General features: G+C 39.5%; 2 protein-coding genes across 2 annotated transcripts; one reads left to right on the top strand and one right to left on the bottom strand.

The window, feature by feature from the left end:
* Window positions 1–241: 241 nt before the first annotated feature.
* plek2 (pleckstrin 2) lies at window positions 242–4,350 on the bottom strand. Its single transcript, XM_088307262.1, has 9 exons — window positions 4,249–4,350; window positions 4,014–4,178; window positions 2,870–3,072; window positions 2,282–2,373; window positions 1,954–2,141; window positions 1,468–1,569; window positions 1,290–1,373; window positions 1,128–1,206; window positions 242–393 (listed from the first exon to the last, which is right to left on the bottom strand). The coding sequence occupies exons 1-9, from the start codon at window positions 4,348–4,350 to the stop codon at window positions 266–268; spliced, it is 1,143 nt and encodes a 380-aa protein (XP_088163388.1). The 3' UTR covers window positions 242–265.
* Window positions 4,351–5,184: 834 nt separating this feature from the next.
* On the top strand, window positions 5,185–7,545 carry oip5 (opa interacting protein 5). The gene is made up of 5 exons (XM_088307168.1): window positions 5,185–5,559; window positions 5,634–5,700; window positions 6,910–7,032; window positions 7,101–7,182; window positions 7,351–7,545. The coding sequence occupies exons 1-5, from the start codon at window positions 5,394–5,396 to the stop codon at window positions 7,435–7,437; spliced, it is 525 nt and encodes a 174-aa protein (XP_088163294.1). The 5' UTR covers window positions 5,185–5,393; the 3' UTR covers window positions 7,438–7,545.
* Window positions 7,546–10,086: the final 2,541 nt, after the last annotated feature.

Below are 10,086 nucleotides of genomic sequence, written 5' to 3'. Positions count from 1 at the left end.
TCTTTCCAAATGATACATTTTTTTTCCAGACACTCAAAAGATTCATTTCCTTTCTACATGACATTGGAATGACCAAATACGGTTTACAAATAAATTTAATCTTAAAACACGCACACAAACGAAATATACATAAGATTCATTTTGTAAACAAAAATACACTTTGAGATATTGCTATGCTCAGCAACTTTTGACACGAGCTACATGACCACACATGACTGTGTGTGTTACGGGCGGGCGTTTTTCTACAGCAGCGCTGCGCGTTTGGTTACGTGTGCTCCCGGATGGCGTCAATCCACTCCATCTTCTCCTGGTGGCTGGGAGCCTGGATGAAGTAGTGCGTGTCCGACTGGGTGATGATCTTGAACAGGTTGCCTTGGATGTTGCCCTTCACACCTTACAAGGGAAGCCAGAAGACAAAACATTACATTTACCAAAACAAGCTCACAATGTACACACTTGCAAGAAAGATTTTTTTTCTGTACCATATTAGGACAGCCGTTGCTAATATTTTCACCCCTTAATGCCCTCAGTTCAGCTCATAGTTTATAGAAAATGAAAGGATTCAAAAATCCTCCCTGAGGAACTCCATTTAAAATCGGAGTGGACAAAATTATTGGGACATCTGGTCAAGCTTTCAGAAAACAAACGGACATTAAAGGTTTCCTTGAGGTATGCCACTCAAAATTGGAATGGATAAAAATCACCCGGGGAAGTAAGTAATTGCCTTTGTAGCTACAACAGCTTCCACTTCATTCAAATGACCGGGCCGCAAACACTTCCCTGAGGGACGCCACTTCAAATTGGAGTGGCCAAACTGCCCTGTCACTCAGGAACTAAAAATGTTGCCCCCTTTGCATCTAAAAAAAAACTTCCATATAGGATGGTTTAACCTTTAGAGAAAATGAGGAGACTCCAGACACCTCCCTGAGGGACGCCTCTTAAGATAAGAGCGAACAAACATATTGGGACATTCCTAAATATGCCATAAAACAGTTTCTACTCTGGTGGGAAAACTTTCTAGAAGACGTGGAAGTGTGTCTGTAATTAACTGATTAAAAATGGGGTGTGTGTCGTGATATTTTTTTTTTTCCATACCACGAAAAGTTGTGGCTAGTAGTGAGACCTACCGGAGGGAACGCCGTTGTCATCCAGCGAGGACACCAGTGAGCCTCGGAGTGGGAAACCTCCAACAGGGCTGATGTCGTCCTGAAACCAGACAGGAAATTGTTCATAGGGTGTGTTTGGGTGTGTTATTAGGCAATAAGTAACACAAACGTTTGCTTTTGTACCTTAGTGGGGTCGTAGTAGTGAAGGAAAGAAGGTTCAGAGCGGAGCACAAACAGTCGAATCTTCCAGTTTTTCCTTCTGTGGCCCTGCGCAATGTCATGTTCATTCAAAACACGCAAAAAAATAAATAAAATAATGACAAGAAATGTCGCTTTTTTTTTTGTTGTTGTTTTGGTTTACTTGTTTGAGCAGGTAGCCTCTCTTGATCACATGACCGCTCAGTTCCACTGCAGACAGCGTGGTCTCGGCCTTCACGCAGCCTCGTTTCTTCAAGTTGTCTGACTGAAGATTTGAAAAGTATTTAAAAAAAAAAAAAAAAAAAGGATCTGACATGAGCCAAAAACAATATAATTATTTATATATCAAGGATTGGTTTAAAAAGCCAAGCTGGTATTTTGCAGTTATTTTATATACTTTATTCTCTATTAAGTATAAAATACATATCGGAAAGAAAAGAATTGGGACAATAATAAAATCACTGAATTAAATGAGGACCTCAAACGCTTCCCTGTGGGACGCCACTTGAAATTACAATGGATATACTGTTAATTTTATAACGGTAAAAACATGTTTTGTGTGTCTAAATCAGCAATCAAACGAAATCTAACCTAATAATACGCCATTAGTGTTAGAGGGGAGGCACCAAGACCTTGACTCTCTACTCACAAAACTGTAAAGTGCCGTGGAGTCGTCCAAGAAGAGCTCGCTGAGGCCAGCGCTGCGCAGCGCCCCCACGCTCCGCAGGCCGATGGTGCGGAGGAAGCCCTCTTCCAGGAGGGCTGACGCCAGCGTCACCGCCTCAGTTCGGGTCAGCGCCAGCTGCGTGAACACCAGCCAGTCCACCACCGCGGAGCCTGCGCGGGAATCACAAAAGGCTCGGTAAGTAAGAAACGAGGCTCTAAGATTGCTATTGAAAGGATGTTTTCAAGGGTCTGTATGGGAAAACTAAGCGACTTTAAATGAGGTTTATGTAAGAACTGTGGTTGCATGTGACCTGAGAAGCAGTTGGTGTACATGCGTCCTTGCTCCACGTGGTTACTCATGTTGATTCCGCTGTGAACGTCATACATGGCCTCTAGCACTTTGCTACGACATGACAACAAAAACATTTTTAAACAAACAAAATGGAACATGTCAGGTGCCATTGTTAAGCATTTATATCCAAGAATCAGCCCTTTGATTGGCGGGCCACAATGGGTTCTAAAATTTGATTGAATGGCCGGCGGACTAGGAGCAGATGGAGGGAGTGTTTTGGTCACCTCACCTCATCTGAGAAAAAAAAATACATTTCATTTTAAATGAAAATGAACAAAAGCATTACAACAAAATATCTGTCTTTGACACACCAGAGAATTTAGAAAATAAAACATTAACAAGGTTTTTCTTTTTTTTTTTTCAAGTTTAGCAGGCCGGATTAAAACGTTTAACGGGCCGCATGTGGCCCCCGGGCCGTAGTTTGCCCACGCCTGCTTTAAAGGGACACGTAAGAATCAGGCTCCTTTAAATTATAATAAATGCTACAGCATAATCGCAGATTTTTTTTTAAAGGTTCTCGCATACGTCAAAGGAGCTAAAAGTTCACCTCAGGTTGATGTGGTGCGGCTGCGAGCCTCCCGGCGTGGACGGGCTGACGCTAGCTGACACATCCTCGTCAGCGTCCGTCCCCCCGGCCTCCAGTTTGTCCGCCGCTGTCAGGATGTCGGCGGCCCACTCGTCGCGCTCCTCCCGCGAACACGCCTCCAGGAAGTGATCCACGCAGTTCTTGGTCTGAAGCCGGAACACCAACTAGAAAGGGCGGCAGAATTAGCGGGCATGGCTTCTCTCATTTTCAATTTGATGCCTGCCACAAGTTCCAAAAAAAGTGAACAAGGTCAAACGTTGATGGAACACTTCAGAAAACCATTGTCAGTTAACAAAGTTTATTGCTCCATCTACAAATGCAAGTTAAAACTCTACCTTGCAACGCACGAATGTCATTTATCAACAAACCCCCAGAGATGCTTCCTCTGGACCGGAGCTCATCTGATACAGATTACAGACTGACACAAAGTCTGTACTGTGGTCCGACGAGTCCACATATCAAATTAGTTTTTGGAGAACTAGACTGGCCTGCCAGCATTTTTTACCGTAAGAATCCATACTTTAAAGTATTTATTTGTGTAAGAATATGTAAGAATCAAGACTACGTTAAGGCTGCTTAATGCTTAATTTTGATACAGAATATGAAAACATCAAAGATCATCATCAAAATTGGAATCAGTTAACATCTTTCTATACATGAGCAATCTGACTATCTATTTGGACTATTTCCTGTGATGAAATGAAAAGTGAGCTCATGGCCAATGACGTCATCACGATGACGTCATCACAATGACTCCGGCAGAGACGCTGACTCAGCATCCAGTCAGCTGGCTCAAGGCAAAGGAAGCGATGATATGATATTGCGTCATCAAAAAGAAAAAAAAAATATGAGTATGAAATCTGAAAAGCCTTATGAGGTATAACTCAGACGTTGTTTGACATAAACTGAAAATGTATATCATGATATCGTTTAGAGGGTGTCAATTTTGGATTTCAGACAAACTATATTGAGTTATACCGCTTATTAAAGGTCATGTCAAGTCCTTTCAGACATAGTAATCATTTCATCAATACGATCATCGTATAGCAGTGTAAGCCCCCCCCACCCCCCCAAAAAAAAAAAAAAAACTTGATCCAAGACTCACTGGTCGATTGTCGTACTCAAGGAATGGGCAAGTAATGACGCAATCCTTCAGCATAATTTTTCCCCGCTGACATGAATCCCCTTTCCCGCCTTCGTACTTGTAGTAAATCAGCTTGTCCGGCGTCAGCACGAACCAGCGTGCCTTCCAGTTGTGCACGAGATGACCCTGGAGGGAAACAAACTTGAAGAGGACGTTCCACACGAGACAAATAGACAAATGTGTGTTCAGAATTTACCCTTTTCACAAGGAAGCCCTCACGGATTATTGGAACTTTTTGTTGTGTAGCCATTGCGGTGATTCCTGTCCGTGCCTGCCGCACTCCTGAATCAACACGCATAGTTACTCACTATATATACAAGAGCACACGCAGGCTTGTACACTCCCATTTACACGACACACGCCTCCAACCTGCCTGAATAGTCAGCTGGCAGCCACGTGTGGGTTTCCAACGCCAGACTACCAGGGAGAGTTTTTCCAAACAACTAAATAAAGGACACTGGTGTTTTTCACCTTTTTGTTTACTACACAGTCTAGGACATGTCAAGATATCAAAAGCAGATAAAAAAAAAAAATTGAAAGAAAATAAATGTCATGTCATCAATATACATGTCACATTTGTTTTAGAATAATAATAATAATACTGTAAGTAACAAAGCGAAATTATTTGAACGGGGAACAATTACTGAATACAGTCTATGACGAAAAAAATGCTTGAAAATAATTGTGATTTCTTTAAATGAAACCATATATATATATATATACACAATACCACCTGTAGTACTATTTCTACTACTACTTCATAACGTTTATGTAGTAGTATCTTTTGAAAAGAAAAATACATGAATACAAGCTAAAAAAATGTTCAATCAAAAAAGTATTATAAAATAAAATAAACATCCCCATCTCTGACGTCACGTAAATAAATAAATACATGCTGTATGTACTCATAACTTTGTCAGTTTGTGTTGTGTGATTTATAATATCACATGTTCAATAAACATTGTTTAATAACAAAAATGAATAAATAAAAATAAAAGTCAGCGAGTCAGACGATCGAATCAGTCAACAATGCGAGAATCCGAAGAGGTCGCGATATTCACGCAAGTCACGGGGCACATTTGATTTGATTAGCTGTTGGGTTGAGCTCTCGTCCAATCGCAGGTCCAATCATCCGGAAGCCTTCAGCCAATCGGAGAGCACTTAAACGCCATGCCTTCCGCGTTTAAGAAACCCGCCACCATTCTAATAGGAACGTTACAGCTATGGCTCCTTTAAAACATTCAAAACACTTAACCTGAAAAAAAAAAAAAATAGAATTTTGCTCTTGTCTCGACTTCATTCCATCACCAGTCCTCTTCTTCTGCATAAAAACACAGCAGCATGGAGTTTAACACGACCATCCTCATCGAACGCGACGACGGCGGAGCGAAGCAGCAGCAAGCCGGACGCTGGGCGACCTTTCACTGCAAGCAGTGCAACACGGTGTTGGGAGACTCCCTGTCTGTGTGCGGGGAGCTCACACGTTTGGACTCCATCATGTGCTGCGGCAAGAACAAGATTTCTAAAAGTTAATGTGTGGAGCACCGAATGCATCGTGATACTTGTCGCTCTTGTCTGCAGGGCTCACCGATTACGTGGAAGTGAGTAGTGAAATGGAGTGCGGACATAGAGGGGAACTGGCTAACTGGTGAGGAAGACAAATGAAAGTGATGCTGTTGCAAGTTGGTGATGGTAAATGCCATCTTGATTCATAGAATGTATCCAATAGAATTAAATAAAATGACTCAAATTATCTAGTGTTTATAAAAAAAAAAAAGGCCACTTTATGCTTGCGCATATGATAAATAGTTAATAAGACTTTGCCTCTTTCCTGGTAACGATAACTTTCACTTTGCACATGAGAAATATAGATAGAAGGTAGATATAATCCACAGACTTGCAAACAACCCTGTTGCAATGTACAATTGCTATAAAATGTCCACACACCCCAGTCGGAATGCCTGTTTTTTGTCATATTAAGAAATGAGACCAACATCTATCATTGAATTCAATTTGAATTTAACACAGCGGCTCTAGCAAAAGAAACTAGTTTCTTGAAGAGAAGTTAAAAATAAGGAATTGGCTCTACTTCATGTAATGGGGTATAATGAAATGGCTCCAATCATTGGCACCGGCGTCTACAGTTGATCGTATCAATTTTAAGTTGGTTAACCTTTTAAAAAAACAAAACAACGAATAAACATCAAACCGGTAACGTTTCTTTTTTGGCAATACTCCATGATAACAATCACTTTGCACATGAGATATAAACATGTAGAAATAATAAGCAAGGCTACATTCAAATCTTGCTAGCAGTTTCAAGACTACACACTACAGCTTTAAGGGACTAGAAAAGGTCTTTCATTCTTTATACTGTATAGCATTTTCATTAATCTAACAATTAATTAATTATCGGAATTGTATTTGACCGAATATCGGGAGAATGAATAAATGAGAAAACACCTCAATCGGCATTGGCATTCCAAAAATATTTAAACTAGAAATCGGTCCGGCCCTATTTAAAATGGTGGCTTTGAATGTGGTTGTTTCATTATTGTTAGCCTTCGTTGCTCAGGGTCCCACTTTTGTATGGTGTTCCACAGGGTTCAAATTTGGGGCCCCAGCTGTTGTCATTGTATTTGCTGACCCTGGGTTAAATTTTAAGAAAGTATAGTATTTTCTTTCACTGCTATGCGAATGACAGTCAGATCGATGCCGCGCTGAGCAAAAATGAAGCTTTCTCCAAAAGGCCACTTTTGTCCTCTCTGGAGGGAATCAAAGAAAACAGAGTTATGGTGTTTAGTCCCAGTGGCCCTTCTACATTCCACTCTGGATTATTAAATTTTTTTCCTCCCAGCATCTTCAGCTCCCTGATGTGCCTCAAGTGCGGCAGCGTGGTGGGCAAAGTGATACACGCGGCACCGCCACATCTGGGTGCGGTGCGCTCCCTCTTCCTCCTCCACAAGGCGCTCATCGCATGGTCAGTAACGGCGCTAAAGCGTCACGTTAGGTGTACGCAACAGCTAAGATGGCGGCTTCTTGTTCCAGTTACGTGCTGGACAGCTGCTCCATGGTGAAAGCGTCGACAGTGTCCTTTGAGGTGAAGCCTCTCATGGAAAGCATCAACAAGGTAAAATGTCAATTTTTTTTTTTTTTTCCCAAAACAAAATGGATCCAACCCTAACCCAAATTATTCCGATAAATAAATTAGATACTGTATATTTATACATTTAACGGGTAAAATATTTTTCTGATTTTTTTTTGGTAAAAAAATAAAAATACTAATGTTGGTTTGCAGGTGAAACGGCAGTTTGAATTGCACTTTGATGACATGAAAAGCCGGCTGGCGGACTTAAGGAACCTCAGCAGCAAGTTGGACAAGTGATACCTCTGTTTATTGTTATTACTATTTTTGTTTTTATGATGTTGTGTATTATGGCCCATTTCCCCCCATTAAATCAGCCCTTTGCTCACAACAACTACTCATTGATTCCCATTGCAGCGAGTGGATATAAATATTTTTTTCCCCACATTACAGAAAAAAATACATTGAAATAAATATTCTCTGAAAACAAATTCTGCAAAAAAAAAAAAAAAGTATTTTTTTCCCCTCTTTTGTTAAGTTAAACAAACACTAAAGGACAAAGTAATGTAAAACAGTTAAATGTTCTGCTTGTAATTCATATCGTTAATTGCTCGAACACTTAAGGGACCAAAAAAAGATATTTCATGCAATCTAACAAGAATCGGTCTTAAAAAAAACATCTGGATTGGTCGGACTGAATAAAAAAAACGTTTTTGTAATTTTAATGTTTAAAAAATGTAGGACAGAACTGCAAAATTGTCAGGTTAACCAACTTGAACAGCTGAACTTTATTTGGGGACGAGATAAGTTACAATATGATTGGTTCAATCTGAAAACAGTTACAGCCAGGTGAAAGGAGGGTGTGCACACTTATGCAACCATATGAGTTTGGTTGTTTTTATTCATTTCATACACAAATTAAAGGTCACAATTGAGCACACAAACACTTTGTCATTGGCACCATGCTGCAATTTATTATCATCACCATCCCTATTGCTGAGTTTTGAGAAATACATTTTTTTTTTATTAGTCATACAAAACCATTGAACAATAATATTGATAGGCATGCCCGTTTTCCTCCACTTATCTAAGGAGTGCATAGTTTGTACACCTCGGTGAACAAATAAATCATTTCCGTTTAGGAACGCTACAACATGCTCGCTACTATATTAACAAATCCCCCCTTCGGGCGCAGTCACATGACACTTGTGGATTATTGCATGCATTACAATCAGGCCTGGAAAAAAAAATCATGCATCTTTGTTTTGTTTTGTTCTTTTTAGTGGCGACTGATTAACAGGAAGTCTGTCATAAGTCCCCAAAAAGCATGATAAGTAAATACATAAACACAGGATGGTGGTTGACAGTGCAAGGGGGAAAAAAGTGCTTTGAAAACACGGTAGGACTTTTTTTAAGCGTGTAAAAATGCTACAGGTATTGTACAGTTTATTTTATGTATTGATCAGGAATGCCCCAAAAAAATAAAAACACACAAATAACCCTCCTGTTAACAGGCGGGTCAAAATGACCCGTGAGGTTCTCTCATTACAAACCAGTGAACTGAAATTCTAATTTGTTTTTCCACTCGACACTTTTTGGCTAAAGAATCACACTACAGGTCAAACTGACCCATTTGAAAGTTAAATACCAATGAAAAGTTAAACACAGTATTATGGTGTGAAATGTCTTAAAAGAACATTACTGAGATATTTTTTTTTTCATTTCAAACTTTTGGTCTTGGACACTTTTTGGCGAATGAAACACCTTGGGATCAAACTGAAAAGTCAAATACCAATCAAATTAAGTTAATTTAATGCAGTTTTTTGGGCAGCAGGTGGGGGACACCCTGAACTGGTTGCCAGCCAATCGCAGGCCACACAAAGACAAACGACCATCCGCGCTCATACTCACACCTTTAGAATGTCAAAGGTCAAGGTGTTTACTTGGATTTTGTTTGTTTCCTCACACTTGCAGGGCTTATGCAACCTGGGTCAAATTGACCCTGAAATATTTTTGACACAACTGACCCGTTTAAAAGTTCCATAAACAAATTTTGACCCGTTGGAAGTGGTATTAAAGGTAGTGCGTCCAAACAAAACTTTTAAAAACTGATCTTATCGGGATTTTGTTCTCTTTTCAGCATTTGGATAATTCAATAGGTTGCACAGTAGCTTGTTGACGAACCGGGTCAAATTGACCCATCTGAAATACACCCAAAATAAAAAAAAAAAATAAAAAATTATAATATATGTAAATAAAAAACGAAAAAAAAAACATTTGTGTATTAAAATGTTCATTGGTACTTTCTCCATTTTCTGACACAGGTTAAGAAACGCAACGACACAGGAGGGTTAGATGCCCGACCGAATCAATTTTGAAAAGAAATAGCTGCAGTAGGCAGTTGAGCATTTCGTCCCGTGCCCCCAGCCGTCATGCATTTATTGCTACTAATCTGATCCTAGAAATCCTAGCTGTACAATTTTTCTGGATTATACGTAATTTATGTACAACACAACGTCACTAAAGGGCTGCAAAGTCCATTCAAAATCATTTCAATCCCATCATTTTGATTACATTGTGCTATTATTGGAAATATTTCTTGCTTGGGTGTATTTATAATAATGAAAAAAAAGGTTAATCATGCATTTAAAAATTTTATTTTTGTATATTTTTTGGGGGGCAGATTATTAATCTGCGTCGTATTAAAGCAGGCATCATGCATTATATGATGAGTATATATGAAGTTAAGTATGAGCATCGAAATGCATAAAATGAGACTATACAAATTTTGAATGGAAGACGTTGGTGATTTTGTTGCTTTTCAAACAACGTGTCACTTGTTTTTTGTTTTTTTCATCACATCATATAATACACAGCATCGGTCAACAAGGTGACATGTTTGGATGCAATATTGCACGCTGCCCGATCAAAGTCTTTGTTTTATACAAA

The sequence above is a fragment of the Idiotropiscis lumnitzeri genome, chromosome 1 (assembly GCF_059441095.1).
Source record: "Idiotropiscis lumnitzeri isolate Australia: NSW breed Sydney's pygmy pipehorse chromosome 1, RoL_Ilum_1.0, whole genome shotgun sequence".
NCBI lineage: Eukaryota > Metazoa > Chordata > Actinopteri > Syngnathiformes > Syngnathidae > Idiotropiscis > Idiotropiscis lumnitzeri.
This window is presented reverse-complemented; position numbering and strand designations above follow the sequence as displayed.

Bases quoted from the DNA above. Each gene is read 5' to 3' on its own strand.
- plek2 (XM_088307262.1), bottom strand. From the start codon at position 4,350: ATGCGTGTTGATTCAGGAGTGCGGCAGGCACGGACAGGAATCACCGCA. The intron at 2,142-2,281 runs GTCACATGCAAC...ATTCCCGCGCAG, and splicing joins GTACACCAACTGCTTCTCAG to GCTCCGCGGTGGTGGACTGG. The intron at 394-1,127 runs GTAGGTCTCACT...TTCCCTTGTAAG, and splicing joins TGACAACGGCGTTCCCTCCG to GTGTGAAGGGCAACATCCAA.
- oip5 (XM_088307168.1), top strand. From the start codon at position 5,394: ATGGAGTTTAACACGACCATCCTCATCGAACGCGACGACGGCGGAGCG. The intron at 5,701-6,909 runs GTGAGGAAGACA...TTTTCCTCCCAG, and splicing joins AGAGGGGAACTGGCTAACTG to CATCTTCAGCTCCCTGATGT. The intron at 7,033-7,100 runs GTCAGTAACGGC...TTCTTGTTCCAG, and splicing joins CACAAGGCGCTCATCGCATG to TTACGTGCTGGACAGCTGCT.